Source organism: Temnothorax nylanderi, unplaced genomic scaffold (assembly GCF_030848795.1).
Source record: "Temnothorax nylanderi isolate EJ_2023f unplaced genomic scaffold, tnyl_v1.0 TNYL_tig0048_pilon, whole genome shotgun sequence".
NCBI classification, from domain to species: domain Eukaryota; kingdom Metazoa; phylum Arthropoda; class Insecta; order Hymenoptera; family Formicidae; genus Temnothorax; species Temnothorax nylanderi.
The window spans coordinates 387,725-415,266 of NW_027249110.1; the positions used below are offsets into that span (position 1 = coordinate 387,725).

Sequence of the window (27,542 nt, forward strand, 5' to 3'; positions counted from 1 at the left end):
TTTATCACGAGACACTGAACAATTTTTATAGAAAATGTGTAGCCTTACGCTGAAGATGATCAGCAATCAATTATCATCGAACAATTATCCTTCTTGGATAACAAGAGTCGGGTCGAACGACTCCTTATTTAACCATGGAGTAAATCCGAATTCTAATAGTCTCTGAAGCTCTGTCACATCATTCTTATCATTCTCTCAAAACGATGTATCAGGATCGATCTACAGAGATATTTAAATCAGGATAATCCGATCAAATTGACATAAGATACTTTCTGGAAGAACAAGAAGCTAAATTAACATACTAACGAATTATATCATATTGCGCCGATAAGTTTAAAACAAGAGTATCGCAAGATCGGCCGTATCCCTAAATTGTCCAACATTCGGTCTAATCGTGACAGTGACATATGTCACGTGTTACATCGCAATAGATTTCAACTCTACTTGAAACTTAAACTTCAATTTCAACTCAGCTGTGTCTTCAGCCCTCTACTTTCCCTCTTCACATCTACAGTTTGGGCTGAATTGGAGTCGCGAGTCGCGAGTCACAAGCGGGAAATGACGCAACGTTATCCTCGCGGATGCATTCGCCCCTGCAGCCGTCGCTGCCGCCGCCGCCGCCGCTGCCGTCGCCGCTACCACCGCCGACGCCGCCACCACCACCCCACCGCGACTCGTTCCACGGCACCTTCTCCGCTCTCGCGTCCTCACCCGATGTTCTCTACCATCCCAAACCCGAACCAGTCCAGAAATCCCCCACTCTGGTCGCGCGTGCACCGCGACGACGGAAGCGTGGCAACACCGCAGAGCGCTCGCCAGTGTCTCGGTCTTGGCGAGTTACTCGGGGGGGCTCAGGCCGAGTCTACCGAGATTGTGTCTGCCGGCGCGGGTAACCCGAAAGCGAGTGTGGCGAGGATTAAAGTCGCGGGCCGTTTCCCGGCATGCGAGACCGTCTCGCTGCTGTCTGAAGGCCGTACAAGAACGCACGTAGGACGGCGCGCCAACGATAAGAAAAGTTTCACGGTCGCGGATCTAGAGGAGGAAACTGCCGACGACGACGACGACGACGACGACGACGACGACGACGACGAGGACGGCGAGGACGAGGACGAGGACGAGGACGAGAAGGACGGCAAGGAGGAGATAAAGCAGGAGGCGAAACATCAGGAACGGCAGCAGAAGAAAGAAGAAAAAAAGGCGTCGGAGCAGGAGGAAGAGGAGGCGGAGGACGGATCGTCGCCGCGCGACAGACGTAGCAAGGGCAGAAGCAAGCCGACGAGACCGGGCGCCGCGCCACGCCGCGCCGCGCGCTCGCACGTTGCCGTGCCGCGGTTTACTATATCACGCCACACGCGCGTCGTGATCCGCGTACGCGCGCGTGAAACATACACGCGCATCATATTACATATTTATATGCATACACGGTGACCCGCGCGCGGAGATAATACAGTGTAAATGGCGCTCTCGGCGCAGAACCAGTCGACGTCGTACGTGAACTTGTATTATTCGATCGTCCAGCGTGCGGCGACACGCTACTTTAAGGAATATTACAATTCCGGTAAGTACCATACGCACACGTATGCCACGCGTATACACGTGCCACACACACGTAAACATGTACACATACGCAGCAACGCGCAGATGCGTATCTTGGTAAAAAGTGCAGCCGGCACGCATCCGCGACGACGATCCGCGACGACGGATTCGCCGGCGAGCGCGGATAGCGCGCGTCCGGCTTTGTATCGTGTTCTAGCGGCATCCACCCTCCTCTCCCTCGCTCGTCTCGTCCGTTGCCCACCCGCGAACTTTATCCCTCATGTCTGCGACAGACGCCGGTAGCCGGTAGCCACCTGTGCGTCCACGTTTCGGCAAAACGCGACGTCATCGCGTGCGCCGCACCGTATACTCGCGGTTTCGAATTTTCCCGCCGACATCCCTTCTCATTTTCCTCTCGCGCGTTCGACGCCGCGCCGTCCGTCTCTCCGCCTCCCCGAAGACCTATTCGAACTCCGGAGTAATTTCGATGATCTCACTCATCCGATGGTGACGTGGATAAACGCGACACTTTTTATTTCTACCTTTGTGCGCGACAATAGTCACGTGATAGCGAAATATCGCTGCAACGATCTGGAGAAATAAAATTCATTAAAACTGCTTCGGTTTCAATCTCTGCTCTTCTCTCCGTATATTTCATCCGAATACCCTTTTTCTTTCTCTCTTTCTATCTCTCTCACTCATCTCGTCCCCTCCCCTGCCTCCTACATGCTCGCGTGTGCACGTATGCATACCGGGACAGTTACAGGAGCGAACTATAACGTGTCGACGACTGCTTGTGGTAGAAGTGTTCTTCTGACTGCGATTAACAACGCTAGTTAGACACGTGTCCCGTGCGAAACTCGTGTATGTCTGCGGTCGAACTCGAAGCTCGATTGAACGAGACGTGTTTAATGTTGGGAGACCGAAAGGGAAGAGAGGGAGAAAGCGAAAAACGAGAGAGAGAGAGAGAGAGAAGAACGAGGTGCATAGGGTGACCCAGAAGTATCAAGGGGGATAAGAGAGTATTGCTATCCGTCGGCCAACGTCTAGTACATGAAACTCCTTGCGCAATGACAGACAGAGAGGGAAAAGTCGCGTGTCCGTAGCTACTGCATGAGGCGAAAACAAGCGTAAGCGTGTAAGGGGGAAAAAGAGGGAGAAAGAGAGACGTACTTACTATACTACAAATCCCTCTCGTGAGCACCGGCATCGGGCAAAATGATGTAGCAAAAGCTATGAATCGGATGGAATGTTAAGCGAGAAAACGCGCGGCAAGACAATCGTATTCGATAATCCGAGATCCTGTGGAGGGTAATAAAAAAATCGTAAAAATCAGAAACCAATTTGAGATAAACGCGAGACTAGTAATTATTAAATAATTCTGTTATGATAGTTTGCTTCGCGCTCAGGAACTAATCATAAAATTGGATCTTGAATGATTAAATCTCTTTATTATGGAACACGGTACTATGAAAGACAGAGAATTTAATTAATGCTCTGGACCAAAACATTCTCGTTACGGATATCGATATGGAGGAAATGCAAAGAAAGTGGCAGCGTTGATTGCATAAATCACTTAATAAATTTAGCCGAACGCGTATCGCGCTCTAATGGTAGAATAATTTTAAAAAGGAAAACCACACAAATACAGACCGAGAGACAGAGAAAAATAATCGTAGATTGAGTGCAATTTTCCTCTCACACATGTAATTGTGATCATTGCAATATAAATTAGACGGAAGTTGATGATTAAATATGCCAACGAATACGCGGGTGATTTAAAGAAGGATGAAACACAGTATTGTTAGAGGTGTAGTTTATTGCACAGGTATGCATCAGTAATTAAATATTTGTAGATAAGAAAAGCGCAAAAAGTTCTTGAAGAGTGCATCGGCATGTTGAATGCTGAAAATTATTCAGACGTATTTATACAATATATTTTAATATAACATTGAGCATGTACATAATAGCGAGAAATCTTTTGAAAGATTTGATACAATATATGATAAATAATAAATAAGACAAAAAGAGCTTCGCAATTAAACTGTAATAGCATTAGGTATCCCGTATCATCGTGTCAGCATTTATGGTTATATTAATTATTTACATTTACACAACATCGTTTGCGGTAACGATAGCTATACATTGATCGTCGCTTATTATTGATCCGTATCTTTTAATTATCCTTTTAATTATCCGAAATATATAAAATTAAATTAATTTGTTACCGACATGACTGCGAGCTGCACTTTTCGATAATTAAACGTTCCGGTAATTGTTATTAACGCAATACGGACCATTTGCTTGATCTGACCATTTGTTTCGAAGCAACGTACAAATTGCAATCAAATTTTTATGACGAGAGCATTGCAGTTTATATAAACCGTTCCTTTTCTCTCGAGTGAGAAGAAGGCACAGGGAGGGAAAGAAGAGAGTTACGTGATGATACGCAAGGCACAATCATGTAATATCTATCGCGTCGTTTGGGTCATTTAATCGGTCCCCGAATTATCGCGGCGAGCGAAGTGACGAAACGCGTGAAGCGATAAGTTTTCAAGCTACCCTCCGACCACCTCCGACGGTCTGCGCTATAACTTTCTCACGGATCCGCATTGAAATCAATCTGAAGGGAAATAATCCGATTGTCGTTTCGTTCTTCGATTCATGGCGGAGTAATTCAGCGGTAAGATAACGTACGACGCGCGCCGGACTCTCCGTACCTTTCGTTACTCACCGGATTCATCGACCAGCCCCGGAATTGACTTTTTCTCAGCGGGAATTCGATACGATGCCGCGACTATCCTACTAACTTTTTAATATTCAACTTTAAATTTCTTCGAAGTACTAATCCCTGAATTAAAACTTTCGTTCAAATTTCACTTATAAAAAGAAAGTGTCCTGTCGTCTACTTTTATCATTGAAGATTTTTCCTATCGCGCAGTTTACCGCGAATATTACACGTGATTTGTCTCGATGTTTCGGTCTCGTCAAAAATCGGTTCCCAAGCGCACTTAATGCGAAACAAACTGCAATCACAACTCGTTCTTCCTTTTCGGAAGATGTGAAAATCACGCGTGACGCTTTTACCAAAACGTATCGATAAGAGACGTATTTGGAGATTTATTTGGAGCGGATCGACAATGAAAACCCGTTGGGACCGATCGCACGGTCTCGCTGCGGCGCGACTCCACACCGATCGAGGCGCGCAGCCTGGTCAAGGTGAGCGTCGTCGGCCGAGGACTCTCGTGATCGTGTTCTTTGTGACCGAGAAATACAACGCCGGCAATCGTGAGTGAGTGCGTCCCGCGCGGCCTGCGGCAGCGGGCTCCAGGCTCCAGACTCCAGCCGAGGGCGAATGACAACGGAGGAAGGTCGATGACGGAAACAACCGCGCTAGTCTGAATTGCCGCGCGACGAATGGAACTGAATCTTTTCCGGCCGAAATCTTACTCCGGTCGCGTAGGTGCAACTTGAATGTTTATCTTACGTATTTGCCGTTTTTTGTTACGTAGCCGCGAAGGTAAAGATTTAATTGTTGAGAGAAAACCGTTTAGCGTCAATCTGAAAAATACCGCATCGGGTCGCGAAAGGTTAATCTGATTTCCGTGAATTCCACTCGATAAATCGCTTTCGTAAACACACCCTGTCCGAAGGACGTAGCCGCCGCGCCGCGGCGACGATTTCAAACATGGCGAGAAACTCTGGCGCGATTATATTTGTGACGGGGAAATATAGACTTAGCGCGCATTGCTGGAAAGAGACGGATTGCCTATTTAGATATGCTACTTTGATAAGAATGCTGGTTGAAAATTTAGTACGTGTTGGACTGCATGCGTCAAATCGACCTTATGCATTTTCAGCAATTGGCGCATGTAAAAACTTTCTTAATTTATAATATGAAATTAGCAGTATATAGGTATAGGTAATAATCCAGATCTGCTAATATATTTGAAATATAATTCAAAGTTTCTTCTCGGGAACATGAGTATTTTATACCGACAGTGAAAACGATGCGATGCAATTAGAAATGAGGGATTGAGGCACTAGATCGATAATAACGTTCAACATAAATAAATCACGTTAATGCGGGGAGTAAGTCCCCGCGGTGTGTAAATATAAATCGCGATACGTGTGTGTGTTCACCACGCCGCGCCGATAATAATTGTTATATTGTCTTAACGATCGCGTGAATATCTTAATCGCGCGATATACTTCTGTACGTTAAAGCGAACGATCGTAATCGCAAACTATCGTTATATTCCGCGGCGTTTACGCAGCGTGGTTTATGTCGAGAAAATCAGTGTACTTCCACAATTAAATAACTCGTAAAACAGTCATCAAAGAGTGGCGCGGAGTACTCTAAGTGCGGCTGTGATTATTCTCATTATTATTACGTAAACGCATATTTAAAGCTCATCTTACGCGTATCAGATGTTCGACCATTCAAGTGCAGGTGTTTTGAAGAAGCGAGATATTTTTAGAATTCATGTTCTCTTGTCATTGTTTTCTTTGGAAATAACGTATCATTATAGATGGATATTGTCACTTTGAACGTGTCAAGTGTAATCCCGCCAAGTCTAGCATTATACGCAGTTACGACGACATAATGCCTCATACGATTTCTCTCGAACGGGTTTTACATAAAGTGCAAGTTGTAAAGCTCGTAAATATTTGTGCGCGTCCGCGTAAGCCAAAGTCACGTTTTAGCTGGGAGTTAGATGCCGAGAGATTCAACCTTGACTTGAATTCTCGAAGGCGGTCGACATTACTACGATTACTAATAGAAATTGCTGAAAATATTAATCTTATAATTGTTCTTTTTTTTTCGTCAAAAGTTCCCTTCTTTCCGCCAGGTACATTCATCGCGTCGCGAGATAATTATGACGTAATGTGATAAAATCGTAAGATGCAGCATTGAAATATGTGTCGCGCGATACGATAGAAGATTCGATCTACAAAGATGCTTTGATACACGCAAAGTGTGTCGACAGGGTCGACAGTATTCTTTTTCTTAAGTGCATCGGGATTCCTAATCGTAACATGTAATGTGAGATACCGTGAAATATCGTATGATACAAGAAATGCATTGTACAAAGATTGTAATTGTCTGTTGAAGATGCTTCGTAGTACGAATCGCTTCGACGAGTATGAGTCATTTTTATTGAATAGTGAGGAGAGAGAGCGAGAGAGAGAGAGAGAGAGAGAGAGAGAGAGAGAGAGAGAGAGAGAGAGAATCAGGGAAGGAGAGCGGAAGGGAAGGAGAGGGGAAGCGCCGACGTCGCGCGCGCATTCGGAAAATAAACGCGTCGACGAGTTTATCGTTTGACTCCTGGCGATAAAAGAGCGATCATTGCTCCGTATCATTCGTAATATAAGAATTAATGCAAACGAGCGAACTCGCATGTAGAAAATCCGCGATCGACCTGATTTAATTCACGGATATGCAATAATTATAGATGCGTTCGTTTTGCTGTCTACTTTGTCTTCGTAAATTACATATTAATGGCACAACGTGACAGCAAATGGCAGCAAATTACAATATTTAGTCTGTAATTATGTTAAAAAACTTTCCGTCTGAATGATATATGTGACCGATGAAATTGGCTGGCGAATCTGTGAATGGATCTACAATGATTATGAGTGTTTATATTCTGTCGCCCGCGTCGGCTTTATAAATTATGCATCAGTGGTCCACTTGTGAAAAAAATGAAATCATATTTAATTATTCGCATCGTCTGATACTGCTCGAGATATTATTTCGATGAAATACTTTACTCAAATAATTAATGTCGCAGCGCTTCGTGTCAACATATCGAATTAAACAAATAAATAGATAAATGTAGTGAATGAAATCAATTCGTATATTTTATCTCGGCTATCCAAACTTGATAAATTATGCATTAATGTGTAAAAAATTGCAGCGAGTTCGAGTCACAACACAACGTTTCGTATCATCACGCGCTGTTTTACAACTTTTCCACTTAAGCAATTAATATCGCAGCACAACGAAACTAAATAGAGTAATAAATATATCCGAACGCGAAATGTTTTTAATTGGATCGTTATCAGATTCGATTATTAACTACTCACTGCGAGGCGCGACAGGACACGTCGCGTCGGTTTCACGCGCGTTTCGCGATATTTGCGCAAATCCGCGATGGTCTTGGACGTGAACGCACGAATTGTTTTATAAGGCAGAAATAATATCCTCCGCGAGTGCATTCGAGCATCCGTCAAAAATATCGCGGTAACAATAGCGAAAGAAAAAAAATATATCCGACGTTTCGACTTCGTCAATGCGTGCACTACACTCTCGAGCTAACAGCGGGCGTATTTCGTTTCTGTCTATTTTTCTGAAAACAAACATTCGATCTGACGAGCTGAATAACGCCAATGGAACACTAGGAAAGGACCACTCGTTTCTGGAGCACTCTTCGGAGCGCCATCGCGGAAAGTTATGTTTTTGTTGCGCCCGTTTCGTTTTTTGCCACCCCCACATACGACCGCCGCGCGAGGGAGGTCCCTTGAACGGTTCGATAGGAATATGGGCCGCAGGTATTTCCTCTCCTCTGACATTCGATAAATAGCGGCCGATGTTCGCAAATGAATACTCGAGTCCCCCGTCTCTCTCGCATGTTTAATTCTTAACTTATATCTCAGCGTATGGATATTATAAGGCAAGTCCTTCAAATGTGAAAGTTGCATGATGCAAAACATAGAGAATTATTTTGGGAATCTCACACGTAAAAATCTTACGTATAAAAATCGGCTGGTAAGAATTGACGTATTACCTACTGGAAGAGTATAAGTCGCGTTGCCCCCAGTGATATTTTCGTGATTCAGCACCGCGTCTAATAGATCGGGCGTCCAACTGCCAAGTCGAAGTGCTTAGAACAGCCAATCAATAAGATATCGCGACGAGGCAAAAACCAGCTCTCTCGTAATTTATACGCAACTCCCACGCGAAGTGCACATTGCCGCTGCGGCGCGGCGCGCCGTCTCTTCTTTTCTGCAAGAACGCAAGGAAAACGATGGCGTTATGCCGCGAATATTACATTCGCGAATCTCGCCCGTGACCACAACTATCGGCCGTTCTTTCGTTTGCGCGGAATCCATAAATTAACGAATAAAGCCACTTTATTTAAAATAGTGTCGTGATTTATCGTGCTGTCCTCCGAGAATTTTACCGATATGTAATATGTTATGTAATGTGAGAGATACGTATAATATGCAAGACACTTGTATAATATCATAATACTAGGCATCGAACGAACAGGAAATGATACGAAGAACGATACGCACGTGTTTATTTGCGCTACGAAAACAATATGTCAAAATTTAAGTACATATAAAGGCAAATAAGAGCCAGCACCGATGGTGAGAAACGAAAGTAATATTATACAGTACATCTCTTAAGGTATTACATCTCTTAAAAATACATAAATTTGATTGGAACAATATTAAAATTTTGGATAGAAAGAAATCTTACATAAAACGCAGTATTTCTGAAATGTTTCGTATAAAACGTCAAATTAACGCTATCAAGCTACAAGAGGATACATTAGATCTCAGCAAAGAGTATTTATCAATTACTGAGACTTTCACATATATGATGTTGTCCTTGTTTTTATGTTTTTATTTATAATATTATTTGTTTCTTTTTACAATGCTTCATAATACGTATCTGTATATACTTTTCGCTTATTAGATAAGACGAGTTTAGTCTGCAAAATTTTCTCTGTTCGATATATAGAGCGCACTAATGCCGAGTACTAATGCCAAAGGATTTTATAGTTTCATATTCGTTTTAAGAACTTTTTATTGATTAATCTTGCTAGTCATTTATTCTGACTTTTCTCTTATAAGGCAGCAGTCACTTTTGCGTTATAGTGTCGATATTTGTTTTTATCAATCGCGCGATGACCACTTACTATGATCATTATGACTGCGTTTAGTTAGTTTTTTACCCTGAGGAAGGTCTAAACCTAAGAGCAAAATATTTGTTTGTAATTGTATTTTCAAGAGATGTACCTACTGTATAATATTACTTTCGTTTCATTACCGGCGCTGGCTCTTTGTTGTCTTTATATTTACTTTAATTTGATTGTATATCCGTAGAGTTTTATTTTTGGTTTTATATAAATATGTCAAAAATCTGAAAATCCCAAGGAGCACGAAAACAATTCGAGAAACCGAAAACCCAAGAGTCCCAGCAATTCGAAGTGCAGGAAACGTGAATTTTTACGCAAGGCATACTTTGTTTTATTTGCGGATTTATCTACAAAGTGTGTCGCGGGCTTCTGTCAGCCAGTGTAAAACTTGTCGATCTAATACTATGTATCGGGTTTTCTCCTTCGATATTTTCTTTTATTGTACGCATATCGTGCAGACTGCGCCTTCACTTTGAGCCCACAAAGTCGCTTTCACCTGTTCAATTAAATCCGCACTTTCGATCAAAGACACTCTAGTTATTTCGCGATTTTGTCAGTACGAAGCAGAGGAGGTCGAGTTTTTCTTTCTTACTTTTCTTTTTTTTTACCTAATTTACGACACCGTTAAGACGGGCCGGAAGCCAGTGCAATCCGCGTAAAAATAATCGGCTTGATCGCCAGTTTTATTTCCTCTTGTGGTCATTACAAATCCAGTGATCATTAACTCTAATTATCATTAATTTTAAATTTACGACGCGACGCAAAAGTTGAGTCGTCCAGACTCGTCAAAAGTACGACTCTCAATCTTTTCTTCTTCCTCGACGTAGTTTACCGAACATTTTATCGACGTATACTTAAATGAAGCAAAAACTCATTCTAAATTTTAATGTGAGAGAAGAAAAATAAGCTCTATGTTTATTCGCGATAATAGCGTCGCGACGATTGATGTGAGGGCTGACGCATTTCACATTTTTGTTTCCAGTATAGGAGATTGACCTCATCGAAATTATACCGGTTTTGAAGCCTGTGTCGCGGTGCAAGTTTTTCGATTGTTTGCTTGGAATAAAGCGCGATTCCCACCACTCGGGAATCGACGGGATCGACCCGGCGACTTAAATCTACGAGCCGCCGCGGCAGGAAAAATCTTTAAAAATGCTGGCCCCGACGAAAAAAGCGCGCATGTGCAGCCACGAGCCATCTCTCTTCCCTTGCTCCTCTTTCTCGCCTCCTACTACCGATGCGCTACGGTCCTCCCGAGCTTCGCTTTATGCGTTTCTCGCAGCCAAAACAAATCGTAAAGACGCCCGACGGAGTGCAATCCCATGCTTGTTACCGAAAAATCAATGATATCAGCATTGGCGACTTTTCTCAAACACGAAATACCATTCCACCAAGTACCATACCATGCAATAGATGAAGAATTTTACGTTTTTACGACGAGTTTTCGTACCTCATTTCGCTAAGCATTACCGATATTTTCAATTATTGATCGGTCTAGATATTTTTTTCGATCAAGAGGAGCTCGACGTCAATTTTGTCAAAGACTCTACTTTTCAAAATATTACTGAAAGGAAAAGGAATGGTAATAAGAACCAGTCGTAGGTAATATCTGGTTCTTATCGGTTTTTTGCTTCTTTCGTCGGTCATATATCTCGGAGCCTAATATGTATTATCCCCTATATCTTGCATGTGCTATACAATTTTTTTTCTATTTCTCTAGTTTTCTTATATGTCGTCTTAACAACTATGCGTCTTTATTTTCTCTTTCTTCATTGGTAAGCTCGTATAATTTCTACCAAGATTTTTTCCGATTTTTGTTGACACAAGTGTTGCTAGTCTATCCAAGTGTCTGTTGGTGTCCTTACTCTAACTTGAAATGAGATATCGATATCACGAGAAATATTGACTAATGCGCGACATATAACACGTATTGAAGATTTTTACAAGCAGAAGTATTTCTATCTGTTATATGAATGTTTTTTGAATGACGTGTTGAACGGATTAACAAATTTTAATTTGAGTGATTTATTTTTTACGCGGGGAATCTATCAGGAATTATTCGTAAGTTATTGAAATAATGTGCGGTGCTCGGACTTACTCACTCTATAAGAACTTGAGTGATAAACCGGTCCGAACGAACAAAACGTCATTCAGCAGGGATTCCTCGATGTACGTGGTCCCCGTTCTAACCTGTGTATTAATGCAACACTGTCGAACAAGTACTATCTCATTTTCACTCGCTGGCTATTCTTATCGAATTTTAATGCAAATTTTAACTCTAGCGACAGAATTTATTGCTTGATGTGGAGCTAATTTTTCGTTATTATAATAATTAAAAATTGATACACAATACACAAATACACATTTTTTAATCATACTTGCTTGTCTGATTTTTTTTTATCTATGACCGTATAAATGTAAGCGATCATTTACGTTTAAGTATTTATGCTATTGAGATCTTAAGCTTTGTGTTCGTTCGAGAACAACTCGTAGTAAGTAAAGAGAACAAGAGAATAAAAGTAAGAGAACAACTCTCCACCGTAACACTCTCCACTGATATATCCATTTGTAAGTGTGACTTTCAAGAGTGACTCTCGACAGTATTTCTTTCAAATGAACAGTAGCCGCTTGTCTTTATGTGATTTGTGAAACATAACGCGCATCAAAATCAACTCCGAGATCTTACGATTGCTAAGTTGGTAAAGTTATAAGTGGATCGCGTCTCTCATTAAAGCTCGGTCGGATTGCAGCAAAACTTGGAGTTCGTATCAACGCTTGCCAATGTTTATCCACGCGAATGCAAGGGAAATCGAAAGAACAATCTGGACATTTCTTTAATGCAATTTAGCATTAAGAATGCTTCTTGAATAACGCGACAACAGGAAAGATTCTCGCGATGGAGAGCAAACTAATTTTTATCTTTGTTTCTTTTTTTTAGACTTTGTAAATATTAACCTTCTGTGTTTGAATAATTGGCCGAATAAGTTATTATTATAATAGTAATTATTTTTTATTATTATCGTGCGTTTGATTATTATTGACATTGTAATTATTGTAGTACTTAATTCTTTAAAAAGATTTATCTCAATCACGATTTTTTCTAATTTCTCATAGAAATAAAATTTTAGGGCAAACGAAAATATCTTTATTTTACTCTATTAATTAAACTTTTAGTGGCTTTGGTGTTTTAATCTTAACTGTCAGTTTTCGTAAAGTGCACTTGCGGCTTACAAAAACTTCTATCTGAGACTTCTTTTTATACGATATAGCTAATGACTTCCCGGGTGCGAAGGAAATTTGGACGATTGCTCCGGGATTCTGGATGTAATTAAGTGTTGCCGGACGGAGATTGAGTTTAATGAGACGTAACGTCACCTTGCTAGCATAACTTTTGACGAATTTCTCGAAATAAGCTGACTTTAGAGCAGATTAATGGATGTAATTTTTCTAATACAAGGGTGGATTGTATAATATACGTTAATTGTAAAAGAAGAAAGAGATGGCAAATAAGAGTCAAACCGCAGATGTTGCGTAAATATTTACGACAATATATGATTAATGCTTCTATAATGATACAATTGCTTGGGCTATTTCCCGCTATTGAGATATATTGAAAAGCCTTTCGGTTTTCCTCATTGTATAACACATATTTGATTAAAGAAACAGAAAGCGGTGTTTTGCAAACCAAGATTGAACTACGTGCAGTACACGCTAATTTAAAAAGTTGTGGAATTCGCGAAACGTTACGAGAATTATATCAATGATAATAACGATATTCTTCAAACCGCGAATATCATATTAGCGCCACTTTTCGACCAGTTGCTTTTCTCTTAACCGCGATAACGGGATATTACAATGTTATCGCACCGGAGATTCTCGAAATAGTTAAATGCAATTATATGATGAGATAAACTTGGAATTGCAATAAAACTAATCTCGACATACCCGATGCACATAGTATTATCTTAACAAATAACGGTTATGTAACGAGTAAATACGACATAATAAAAACGATTAACTATAAATACGATTCACGTGCAAATGATCAGTATGTACATATACGTATATATATATATTTTTTTTTTTCATTTTATTTCAATGGCGCAACAGTCCGAGTCGGACCTAGGCCTCCCCCAAAGTCATGTGCTTGTGATGCGCACACAGGTTGTACACAAGCACATATATGTTGAATTGCGATATGATTTTTTTCTCTGACATAAATTTATATATCGGTGAACTTTGTTAACAAGTATTTCCAAGTCTTATCGTTATCTGTCATATGACATTAACCACTACACATCACACAACGTTTCGATCTACTTCACGTTTTTCTTTACACATTCGTTTAAGTTTTTCGTTTTTATATTTTTCCATCTCTAGCGAATTAGCATTTGTCCTACTGTTAATCAATTTTTCGAAGAAAATAAGTTATGAAATATTTTTGTGTGCAGTTTTGATTGATATAAATTGCGAATCTCGTAGATCGTGACTTGTTGCGTATCTAGGCGATAAAACTTTCATTGGAATACTTTTCACAAAGAAACAATATTGCATCAGATGAGTCATCCAACAAAGCAAACGCAAAAATTTAAGCAGGTCGCGAAAAATGCAGATTGAGTGACAAATTCGAAGTGGCAAATAAAAGAAAACGAAGGTTGATGTAATTAATCCGATAAGAGGAGGAATGCCTCGCGATATTACGTAACATAAATTCCGTAATCGTAAAACGACCTAAGCCGTCTTATTCCTCGCAACGTAATTGCGCGCGATAATACTGATTGGGCGAGACACATGTCTTAAATAAGCGTCTTAAGTAACGTGGCAAAGTTTAATTAAAAACTTGGCGCGATATGATTACCTTCCTTTGCGTTTGCCTCTTATTTTCGGATAATTGTAATCGCATCCGCCTTTGTTACTCACATATTTAAAAAATTAATAAGTATAAAAAATGAACGGATTAAAGCGAATGCGCGATATGATTATAAGAAGTTCCGTCTCAGGCGTCCAAGGACTATAGCGTCCAAGGACAGAATTCTTCAAGGATTCAGGAATCCAACGAATTAAGCCACGTGGTTTTGTGTTGCATCTGTACCTTTAGCACCTTACAAATTATCAACGCGATACGCAATTCATAGATTTGACCTGCATAACTGCTATTGAACTTGTGAAGCGTGAACCGGACGTGTCTGTTCATGCGTGACTAGGAACGTGGTCTGATCTGATATTCTAGAGCGCGTATTCTAGAATCGAAGATTCTAAAGATGCAAACATCTATGACTCGTGGCCCAATTTCGAATAACGTTATTCGTAACCAAAATTGGCCAAAGAATGTGCTTGCAAAATTTAGCCTTATTTTACGAATACTAACTGTCTATTCATACGATATTTATACTAGAAAAAAACAAATTGAAAATTGAGACTAAAACTGAAACTCGAGACGATAAACGTAATGATCGTTACCGATAAAATAAAACGTTTTATTGTATGCAAATGGAAAATAAAACGAGTATTTCATATTTCTTTTTTTACACAATAACGCGCTGTCAGCACCCGCCTAATTGCGAACCCTCTTCTGCATTGTTTACTTGCAGATACTGGCGCGCCCTACGTATTGTACAAAGATAACATGGAGAGACCCCAGGGTCAGTGGGGCCCGGGGCCGGGATCTCTCCAGGACGGTGGACTGTACCCGCAGCAGCAACAACAGCAGCAGCAGCAACAGGGTTCCACCTCGTCGGGAAGCCCACAGCAGGCCTGTGGACCTCCAGTCGAGGGCGGTGAAAGCGGTCCTCCGCCCTCGTTAGCCTCGCCCGTGCCCTCACCATATCCCTCGGCGCCTCCCGAGCCTCAATCCTTGACTTCGCCGGACGATGACATACAATCGAGTCAAGCCACGTCCCAGCAGCAGCAGCAACAACAGCAACAACAAACGCAGCAGCAGGTCCAGCAACAGCAGCAGCAGCAGCAACAACAACAACAGCAGCAGCAGCAGCAGCAGCAGCAACAGCAAGTTCAACAACAATCTCAGCAACAACAACAAACGCAACAGCAAGATCACTCGCCGCAACAACAATTGACTCCTCACGCAGAGGTGGATCGCAGCGACTGCTTTCCCGGGGCCGGAGAGCTGCAGCAATATCCGCAGCATTATTTTAAAGAGGCCCGGCCGCACCCCTCACCGTCCGTGCCGCCACATATGCTCACGCCCGGCGGCTTCTCCGCGCTGCACTATCTCAAGCAACCTGGAGTAATGCTGACGTCTCTCGGACAAGGCGACGGCGGGCCCGGTCTGGACGCGCATCAGTACGCGAGTCCGGGCGCGCCGAATATGGCGACCGGGCTGCCTGACATCGTGCAGCAGAGCGGCAAATCGTCCAAGGCCGGCAACAGCGATCTACGTCTGTTCAAGTGCTTGACCTGCGGCAAAGACTTTAAGCAGAAGTCGACTCTGCTGCAGCACGAGCGGATTCACACAGACAGCCGGCCGTACGGGTGTCCAGAGTGCGGCAAGCGGTTCCGTCAACAATCCCATCTCACGCAGCATCTGCGCATACATGCTAACGAGAAGCCGTACGCTTGTGTATACTGCGAACGTACGTTCCGGCAGCGTGCCATCCTCAACCAGCATCTGCGCATCCACTCGGGTGAGAAGCCATACCAATGTCCGGAGTGCGGAAAACACTTCCGTCAGAAGGCGATCCTGAATCAGCACGTCCGCACACACCAAGGCGAGCATTTCTCTCTGCCTCCCAGACTCCCCAGAGGGCGTCCACCACAACCAAACACTGACCCACCCACCGGTTTTCACTCATTACTATCGAAACCACCGTCGCCACCGTCACCATCGGCATCATTGTCATCATCGTCATTATAATCATCACGTTCATTACCGCCGGCGGTACAATAACCCGCATACTAACGATTCATCTCGATTCTCACCTGTCTGCACCAGTGGCGGATTTGCGGCTCGAGAAATAGCAAAGAATTATAAATTGACAAGATGATGTGTCTTGAAATAATGGGGGTAAATTCACCACTGGTCTATATCATCTATATCCCACACCAGCTTGCCGGAACGCGTTTTTTGCTTCAAAACCTTCCAGAACTAACGACGTCTTACCAGAGACAAGTACCGGTACCATCGGCCTCGTTGAAGCTAAGGCCAACCGGCGGGTAAGAACGGTTGAGCTGGACGCGACAGCGCTGGTGAGCTGTGAGATAGAGCAGCCCCCGTCCCCATTCTATGCGATCCGACTTGGCATCCATCTAACCCGACTGCCCTCTAATAACTCTAGTTCCTCGCGTGTCCCTCCGTTAAAGTGAACATCGGCCTATCACGGATAACTACTTTCTCTAGCATTTCTTCCCGCATTTACTTACTAATGCTAATAACTTTCAATGGGGACCACAATAAATTGGGTCATAATAATTTCCCAAACAGCACAAAAGTCCAAAAGACATGTAAACGCCGTCGAACGAATCAGAATACCTGATTAAACTTAAGCTTTCTCGGATGTTTGTGTTGTCTGGGTGTTTATGTTCTCACTGAACTTGAGCCAATGTTTTTGAGGTCGCGCTTCACTCGCGCTACAATTTACACGTAGATAGATTTTGTCCTGTATCATTAAACCGTAATCCGGGCTACTAACGTTTCCTCTTACCCGTCCGCCGTGGAATACCGCCGATGAACCGTGGACCGTTCTCTTGTTACAGACGTAAGCCCGCACCTCATCTTCAAGAACGGAATGACGCCGACCCTCTGGCCACAGGATGTTCCCTTTCCTCCCGAAGAGGGTAAGGAGGAGGTGGCGTCGACATTCGGCGACACGGACACGCAGTCGGGCGCGTTCAGTCCGGCGCCGGACGCCAACTCCATCCAGTATCCGGCATATTTCAAAGACCCAAAGGGCGGCAATCACGCGGTCTTTGGCGCGGGTGGTTCGGGCAGCTTCGGTGCCTTGCAGTACATCAAGCAGCAGGGTGGCACGAAAAGCTGTCTACCCGATGTGATACAGCACGGCCGCTCGGCTGGCATGCCGTTGTACGTGCGTTGTCCGATCTGTCAAAAAGAGTTCAAGCAGAAGTCCACGCTGCTGCAACACGGATGCATACACATCGAGTCACGGCCGTATCCTTGCCCGGAGTGCGGCAAGCGGTTCCGACAACAGTCCCACCTTACGCAGCATCTGCGCATCCACACGAACGAGAAGCCGTACGGCTGCGTGTACTGTGGACGTAACTTCCGCCAGCGCACGATCCTCAATCAGCATCTGCGTATCCACACCGGTGAGAAGCCTTACAAGTGCCAGCAGTGCGGCAAGGATTTCCGTCAAAAGGCGATCCTGGACCAGCACACGCGCACTCACCAGGGCGACCGGCCGTTCTGTTGTCCGATGCCCAACTGCAGGCGGCGCTTCGCCACCGAACCCGAGGTGAAGAAGCACATCGACAACCACATGAACCCGCACGCGGCCAAAGTGCGCCGGAACTCGAGCGGTGACACGAAGCCGCCCGGTACGCCCGCGGGCTTGGGTCCGGTACCCGTGCCGCGCGGCCTCACGCCGACGGTCGTCAAGCCGGAGCTCTACTTTCCGCAGTGCTACGCGCCCGCGTTCAACCATCAGCCGCCGGTCTCCACCGCGCAATTCCCTGGCGCCCAGACGAATGGCGTGTCCGTAACCGGCGAGTTCAAGCCACCGACCGGTCTGCCGCCGCAGTGACTAACCGTCCATCCTGCCGCCTACTAGCAAGCAGGAATCCCCGCGCTGAGGTTTCAGCGCTGTTTCGGTCCCGCCGCGTTGGAAGCCGACGCAACGTCGAACGCCATCGCCGTCGCCGCCGCCGCCGCGTCTCGATGCGGCCAGCAGCCGATCCAGCAACACTACCCGTGACATTTATCATTGTGCATTTACTAGAGTCTCCTTTATTTTCGTCGTTTCACACAACTCGCTCGCTCTTCTTGTTCCATCGCTGCTTAGCAGAACCTCGGAACACACCCAGCTAGTCTTGAACTCGACGGTGAGAACGGTGTCGTCGCGCATATACCACATAACGCGAATATCCGAGAAACATCGCGAAAACGTGCACTACCCGGTCGCTACGTCTCTGATTGACTGTCGGATAAAATTATCTTCGAAAGATAACCGCTTTTCTATCCCTCTCTGAATCGTAGCGCACCGGCTGTGATGTAAATAGAGAGATATAAATTTCGAGGATCGTTCGGGTACTTGTTTGACACGTGTCTTGGATTTTCGCGTTGTTTAAAAAGCAGGAAGATATGCGACCGGGTCTCTCCTGTGACATTCGTCGAATATGCTGTCACATTTGCTGAATAACGTTGCGGAAAGACGACAATCCCAGTTAGAATTGTCGCTACCGAGTAGCAAACGACGATTCGATTATACTTGCTCAGGTATTAGTCGATGACACTTCAACTCATAATAAGTTCGTGACATACATTTTCTTCTTTATTTTATGATGTACGGTACGCGATCGCGACGCAACGTTTATTACTTCCTCGCGACCGTCCGTTATTTTCCACTTTTCGTTAAATTAAATCGGTCCTCGAAGGATCCGAAATCAATGCTTCGTTATTGTTGACGTACACCGATGAGTCTAGTTCATTCGCTAGCACACGGAAATACCGATTCTCGCTGCGATCCACATCTCCAAGTCGTCGATCTCGCACGAAGGACAAGTGACGTGAGGGGGACGCAGAAAAGCTCAGAAAAGCGGCCGCCGCTCACCGTCGAGTTTCTCGCTAGCCAGACCAAGGTAAAGTAACCAACGAAGAGTCTCGTCTATTCCTCCGTACGTATTTTTTATAATTAATCGATTACGACGTACCTTCTCGCGTTTCTTTCGTGGACAAGCGAATAGCACGAGAGTTCGGGGCTTATCCCGCGAGACGTAGGCGAATTCAAAGAGATTGACAAAGAGAGTTGTCGCGAATCCCTCTGAATCCGCCTATCTTCTCCTCGCGGGATGCGAGGTGCACGCGCCGCCCGGGGCGCTACCGCTCACCGTTCAAAATGCCACGTATCGCCAAACGGGTTGAAGATGTTCGATTTCGACCAGACTAAAACGATTGTGATACAATATTTAACTTGCCTATGTTTTAAAAGTTTCGCGGGAGAGAAAGAGAAAAAGAAAGAGTGAGTGAGCGAGTAAGTGAGAGTGAGAACGAGATATATATATATATATATATATATATATATATATTATATATATATAGAGAAAGATATGTTGTGCTTCTTGAGAGGAGCGCTTACACGACCACGAGAAGAATACCTGTAAATATGTAAAGCCGTTCACACTCCAAACAAAAGAAGAAGAGGAGGAAGAACGAGGAGGAAAACAAACGACGGAGAAAGGTGAAGTATGCGAGCGCGTGCGAATGAGACTGGGTGTGAATGAGTCGAAAAAATAAAAAGTACGACGTGAGTGAGAGGGTAGGAGAAAAGATGACACAGGGGGTTGGGACGGGAAGGCGGGGGAGGGGAGATATGACGAGCCAGAAAGGAGAAAGATACGAGAGATTATAGGTAGAATTTACGAGAACGACGCATCCTCCCACTGTGCTGAGCCATAGCTTTCGGTAGATCGAGTCGTGAACGACGACGAAGATGATCCGCGATAGTACGAATAGGTGGAGAAACGGAAGAAGGGAGGGGGGGATGCGATTCTTGTATACTATAGTAATATTTGAATGTATATTTATACAGGTTATATTATATTCTAACTATATGACGATATTTTGAATCGGTTTTAAAATCAGATTGGTGCTGATAAAAGAAAACTAGGTAAGCGAGTACACGAAAAACAAGAGGAGGGAACGTGGAAGAAGGCTGAGACACAGTAGAAGTTAGCGTTTAAGTAGCGTAGACGATAGCGTAGCTCAAAGTAAAGAAAAGACTTTGAAGGACCGCGCTCGCACGGGGTCCGCTCACATCTCGAAGAATTATCATCATCACTCTTTAAGAAAAAGAAGGGCGAAAAAAGGAAAGGAAAAGAAAAAGAAAAACAATTCGTGGCAATACTTAAATGAAGAGCAAAAATGAAAGAGGAGAGGGGGAAGAAGGCTTCGACGTATTAGAAAATAATCTTTTAAAATTTCTATATTAAGACGTGTGTGATCTCTCTAATTATTGTACATTACGTAATGAGTCTAAAACCTAGACGACGAGATGCGTTAGTATAATTACGATTACGTACGTATTAGGTGTTCTACAGTTAGTCTTTTGTCATTAGGAGACACAGAGATCTGAAGATGATAATTGCGCGGCCATATTCTCTGTGGCCTGTTCGTAGTGCCTCGGAATTGCTGCTCGCGGCAGTGATTTGACCGTATTTTTAGGAAGGTATATTATACTATATTGAGGAACCGCAATTATATTATACTCTCAAATATACAATATTGAAAATAAAGAAAAGGAAAGGGGCGGGAGGGGGGGGGGGAATCGCGTCGTGAGGCGTCGCGTTAATAAAACGACTCATTAAATTATTATGACGAAAGAAAATCTACTTATATATATCGCGAGGATGAAATGACGACGACGATATAATCGTGGTGGTTGTTCACTGTTGTTTTTGTTGTTCTTATTATTTTTACTTTCCTTTCTCTCGTTCATTACGTAAAACGCGAAAATATGAAGAAAAAGATGGCGAATAGGAAAATATTGAACGCCGGGAATGGCGGGGTCTCTTCCGGTAGCCGTTCGTAATATTTATGAGTATTATTATTAACGTTGAGATAATTTTAACACTTACCTACGTGCCCTTTTTAGGATATCTCTTTATCGTTCTTGCGGCAAAAAGAAGGAAAGCGCAAGCAAGCTTGCTTAGACATTAATGCTCATTTAACTTGGGTCATACTCGAAACATCGATCCGTATGCCTTCGTATATACACATGCGTCTGCAACAAAAATATTCTTCTTACGTTCCGCAGAAACTTTTTGCAATAGCATTTTGGATACGGTAAACGGTAAGGTCGTATCAAGCGCAGTGAACGATAACGTGAGTTTGAGATGAAAATCATAAGTAATAAAATGGAGTAAGTGCACGATTCATGAGGTCTACTTCAAATACGAAGTCGCATTTAAAGAAACACTTGCAGATTATGGACTACTTCTTTCTTGCTCTACGAGCTCTTTAATCGCCATAATAATTGTTTTACATACTAGTGTGGAACTTTAGCGTTTACCGTATTTAAAGTATCGTTAAAGCTCAATATTCGTTAAAAATTACAGCAGTCATTTACGCATAGACATCGAAAGCTCAGCATACGTCTCTCTAAAACTTTGAGAACTTTGGTTCGTTCTCGTCGACAAAAATATAATTGAAAGAAAAATAGCTGTTTAATTTTTTTCATTTTTTTATTGCTATAAATTTGACACTGACCGCACTATAATCGTTTCTCAATTGGAGATTTATCTCGATAATTTATTTTTGCTGTAAACATCTGGTCTTATTTACATATTTCGCTCGTTATCAAAGACAGAATATTTTTATTGATCGGATAAATGTCAATGTCCAGCATATGTTCCTCGTCTTTCACGAATAACATATTACAGTGATTTACATTATTATAAAAACAAGTAGACATCTGAATAAAAACTGGAACTATTTTACAGATAGCAGTCATAAAACACATTTTTTAAATTATATTATTTTCTTTTTTTTTATTTTTATTTCCCGGGACAACTAATGTTTTACTTCTTAAAAGTCTTTAATCGTATCTATTTCGTATACATTTTGGCCATAAATTAATTAAAGTTAATCTATTTTTCATACTTTATCTCTCTACGATACAGAAAAAATTGAAAACAACTTATAGCTTAATTAACGAGTGCGCAGCACTGCAATAATGCTCGCGATAAAATTTACAATCGCGAGCACTAATTTACAACGTAAATTAAAAATTAAAAATTTTAAATTAAATGAATAAAATAAAATAATTTTTGGCAGAAATTTTTGCTCAAAACTTTCTGTAATTTGTAATAATTTGTAATTAGTAGCCGGTTCTTGTACGCCCTTCTCCTTCGGTCCAATTTATGTCAAATTGGAGATCTCAACGACGGTCTCGTACAATTCGATCGGTAAAACTCGCCGCGGGGAACATTGCGCGCAAACCGTGCGGTAATGTTGAAAGAGCAGCGCGCGAGGTAGGAAGTTTTTCTCAAAAAAGTAGAGACACCGCAATAAAAGGGAAAAGAAGCATGTTGACAACATTTCGAACTTATTCATGTGCACGGCCGATTGTACTTTAAAGGAATCCGTGATAACGAAAATAACTGATTATACAAAGATACATCTACACGTAAACATATTAACATAACAGGTCAAGCTTAGAGGAAAAAAAAGAGGGGAAGAGGGAGAGACACGCGCACACACGTTTCCCGACGTGATCTTTTTTCTCTCTAACGAGTCAAAACATTATATATCGAGAAGCGAATTGGGTTTCATCGCGATTGAGAATTGCGTAAACCGAAAAATGCGAAATACAAAAAAGAAAATAACTGTTGTAGACAATGTGTAGATAAAAATAGATATTTGTTTTCTTTATATTATTATTATTACTACGAAGTACACTCGATATAATTATATCATTATATCTTATTATTACTATATTATTATTTTATTATTATTAATTATTACTATTATATATATATATATATAATAATTATTATATTATTATTAATTATTAAGTTTTATACGAGAGAGATATTGCGTATGGTGCATTTCTTTTAGTACCGTCACAGAGTTTTAATTACCTTTGTTTTTATTACACTGTATCGACTGTACGAACTTCTCTCACTCTGTTTTCATATCCGACAAGAAGTCTCTTTTTTTTATATGCTACTATCGATATTAGTCGACTATTAGTGCTTATGCTTATTATATTCTAATCTCGCAGTCACAAAATCCGCCGTGTGATATAACAATACGTATATTCGAGTGTCGCGAATGAAGAAGCGATGTCGGATTGGTGTTTTTTTTATCTCTCTATATATATATATATAATATATATATATAAATATTTTATATACATATTGCAAGATGTACTTTGCAAAGAGGAGGGGGAGGTCCAGAGTTGTTTTCTGGCCGAATGACAGGGACGTTACTTCGTACTTTAAGTTCCGCATACGCGCGAGACCGCAGGACTTCGTGGCGAGCTGTTGCGAGCAGGGATGAATTTATATGAGGAAATTAAATGCGACTTAAGACTGTTCGGAGAAAACCACTGAATTAGATTGTAGGAGTATCTATTTATTTTTTGGAAAAAAAGAAAAGAGAAAAGAGAGAAATACGAGATATATTTCTTTTTCGCTTCGGTTTTCTAAATATTATTAGCTTCAGACCGCGAAAAATCATCATCCTGCCCGTGCCTACGAGCGAAACTGGTTCGGATGGTTGGACGACGACGTCGGAAGGTTGCGCGGTGCCATTTCGATTGACGGGAGAAAAGGAGGGAAGCAGAGAGAGAAAGAGAGAGACGGAGAGAGATAAGAGGAGAGAGAGTAAGGCATACTTATTAAGTAGAATCGGCGATGTACTGTGATAACGACCGCTAACGACATGCAACATCCGCTTAATTTCATTTAATCCTATGTCGGAATTACACATCAGCCAGCTTTCTCAAAGTTAGATATCAGATTGCCTTGCAAACGCCGTACTCTCTTTCTCCGTCGTCTCTTGCTTCCTTCGAATCGCTAAGACGGAGGAGAATCACCGTCGCAGTGTGTGTCTGTCGATCGATTTATTATTTTGCAACAACGGCCCTCGTCTATCACCTCGATACCAGCGTTTATCTTTTTTGTTCATTATTCGTCATTTTTGTGGATGCGCAATAAAAACGCCGCGAGTCTAGTGTGATTCTACGTCTGGTTTGACAACAAGCTTTCATGGATTTTGAAGGTGTTTACGCAGGTCCACGAGTAATCCGTGAGAACTGGGCCTGGAGAACTTATCCAATCTTTTTTATCATAAAAAAAATGGACTTGGCCAGTTTTCCTTGCGCGTTCGTGTTGCGACAAGAATAGAATGCATGAACAAATTCCAGGATATCCAGCTCGCGACGAATTCCGCGGTAAACGCGCGATCGTGTATCCGTATACGTAAACGACAGAACAAGCGATCTTGTTTCTTTTCGGTTATTTTTTCTCCTTTTTTTGTTTTTCCTTTTTATAGTCGGATATATGCTTTCAGAGACGTATAGAAAAAGAGGCAACGCGCTTATCACAGGCTGCGTCACTCTCGTCGTTCACCGAATGCTCAACATAGATTAGGTGTAAGCTTTATATATACATATATAATATTACCTAATGATATATATATATGTAAATTATTGTTTTCTCTTTCCCCTCGTAAGACTCAGGGCACGTGCTCTCAAACGGGCCGTACCCCGCCGACAGGGTGGCGCATCCGACGTTCCGTACATAATCATTCGTACTCATTTTGTTTTCAGAAGCTCCGCAAAAAAGCGGATGGATTAGAAGAAAACCGACAGAAACTCGTTCTATAAAGCTGCATATATCTGTCCTGCAAGTCAGGGTTTAAAAATAAAGTCCAAGTTTTTTCGATTCTCTTTTGCTTTTAAAAAAGATTAATTTAATCCTTTAATCAGAATTAAGATACGTTATCCTTTATTTTGTTTCACATTACATACTCGATTATTTCGCTTTATTTCACAGAAAGAAGTAAAGCTTTCTTGTATCGGGTAAATAAGCCTGCCAGTTTTTTTTCTTTTAATTAAAATCTTTTTTACATTGTAGACAGAAAAATTTTACTAAATTTAATTCTACGTGACGTTGGTGCATCCGGTTTCGAAAGAATTACTTTGTGTCGCTCGTGCGGAATATAAAGTGGTGTTAATATAATAAGAATAGGAGGGAAAGAAATCAAAATTCTCCTAAATTTGATCTCAAATTTTAAATCCTTGAGAATTAGAAACTGAATTTTATAGAACGATTTTCTGACTATTTCTTTCAATCGGTCGATTTTTTGCAGGCGAGAGAGAAAGAGGGAGAGAGACGAACCTCCGAGAACGTTAATTTATGCGGACGGGAAAACAACGCGATGCGCGCGAAAGAAATACAAACGGGTGTGCCCGCATACGTTCCCTCGTATACATGAGATCTCGCTTTCAAAATTTAGCTTTAAAAGAAAAAAAAAGGAAGAAAAGCCCTCGAATGCGAACGCCGACGCAGGTGCAATACGTTTCACAGATGTGCATAAGTATACTTAGGATCGTGCCGTGATGCGTTGAACACGTTGGGAGGGAAGCACGCGAATTTGCAAATATTAAATGGCGTCGTTTAGCGCGTGCAGCATTGTACGTGCACCATATATGTCCAGTTACGAGCCGCAAATTGTTACGTTGCGTGCTCACGTAGGTCCGTTAACACCGAAAACTTGCCTTATTCCGTAATACGAAAATTGCTTCCCTGCAAAAAGAGAAACGAATCAAAAAGAACTGATGGAAATGCACTTTTGATGACGAATTTTATGATATCTTTCATCTCTGAAATTAAACTTTATTTTTTGTTGTTTTAAAAATTCTTGATTTGTATTTCCTCCGATTTCTGTTCGTTCAGTTTATTTTTATGACGTGCAATTTGAACGAACGTTAATTAATCTTTAAAAGATATCGAAAAGAAATCGGCGGACGCTTGGGCGACGTTTTCAACGCAGATGTCGTGTCTTATTTATGTAGATTTATATATGTACACACACGCACGCACACGCACACACATACGCATACACATACACATTCAAACTCGCCCGATCACAATTGTAAAAGAAACAGAGATCACGCGGCGCGCCAAACGCCGCGCGCCGGGGTGATGCATATACCATTATTTACAAGTATATACGCGAGCAGCGAAATACTGCGCCAAGATCGACCTTACCTCGTTTTTCGTCGTTTAGCATGCAAATTTATTCGCGGCGCAACTTCCCTAATTATATTGCCGGTGGTATACCTCTTGATTCATGTTTGACGGTACGATAAATTGTTGAGAATGATGTTACGTTTTCGGCGAGGCTCTTTAGAGACAACGATGTTCTCCGTGGAAATATCAGCCATTAAGCAGCAGCCATTAGGGAAACTATGAATAGTGCGCAGCGAAATTAAATGCTTTCTGCGTGCTCGAAACATATATTTTATAACGCCACGTAAATATATTTTGTTAAAAGCGCCTTCCGTTTGGTTTGTTTTCGTTGCCCTTCTATCTTTAAGTTACGTAGTTAAGTTTTCGCGTTTGACGTAGAGATCTGTGTTACCGAAATACTCAATTGTCAAAAAGTCTTCGGAGTAAGTATTAATTATAACGCTTTTTTGGTTTATCTTTTGTAACAGCCGATTTAACTTGATTTCTGTTTGCAATATACAGCGATACATGTTATCATCAATCCTTTTGACTCAAATCATTACTTTAGTAATTACGAAATTATGTTAAATCACAGAACCGCGAGTTCTGGCTCGAAGAGTTAATTCGGCTGGATCTTGGGCGCAGAGTTTTCGCTGCAATGTTACGGCGGAACCAGGTTCCTAATAGTAATTTAGGGAGTGGGAAGAGTGAAAGAAATCAATTCGTCTCATATATTTTGTGACTGACGAGTGTCTCGGCGGCGCGGCGCGCGGGTCCGATTCTGTTCGAACAGACAGTGTTCCCAAAGATATATCACCGTGTATATCGTACATATCCTTTGTTCTTCTTTCCTTCGTTCTCCCGCTCTCCTCTGACTTATTTCTCTCTGACACAGCTTCCAGCATCCCGCTCCGTTCCTACCGTGTATATCCCAGTCCACCAACTTCGTTAAATATATATACATATACACAATACACATATACATATATATGCATACAAGTATATCGTATATGTATATATATTTACACGTATATGTATATATATGTACACGTATACATATTACATACGCGCGTATATATTATATTAATCAACAAGTGTGGTTGTTCGTCACGAAACGGCCCCGCGTCCATGCCCCGAGCGTGTTCTGTTTTTCATTTTTTTTCACCTTTTTTATACAAATAAAATATACAAATAATACCAGAA

At 42.1% G+C, this 27,542-nt stretch overlaps 1 protein-coding gene across 1 annotated transcript; it reads left to right on the plus strand.

Moving 5' to 3' along the window:
• Positions 1 to 687: 687 nt before the first annotated feature.
• Positions 688 to 27,542, plus strand: LOC139772297 (uncharacterized). Its single transcript, XM_071705871.1, has 3 exons — positions 688 to 1,558; positions 15,059 to 16,195; positions 17,181 to 27,542. Exons 1-3 carry the CDS (start codon positions 1,456 to 1,458, stop codon positions 18,185 to 18,187), a joined length of 2,247 nt encoding a protein of 748 aa, XP_071561972.1. The 5' UTR covers positions 688 to 1,455; the 3' UTR covers positions 18,188 to 27,542.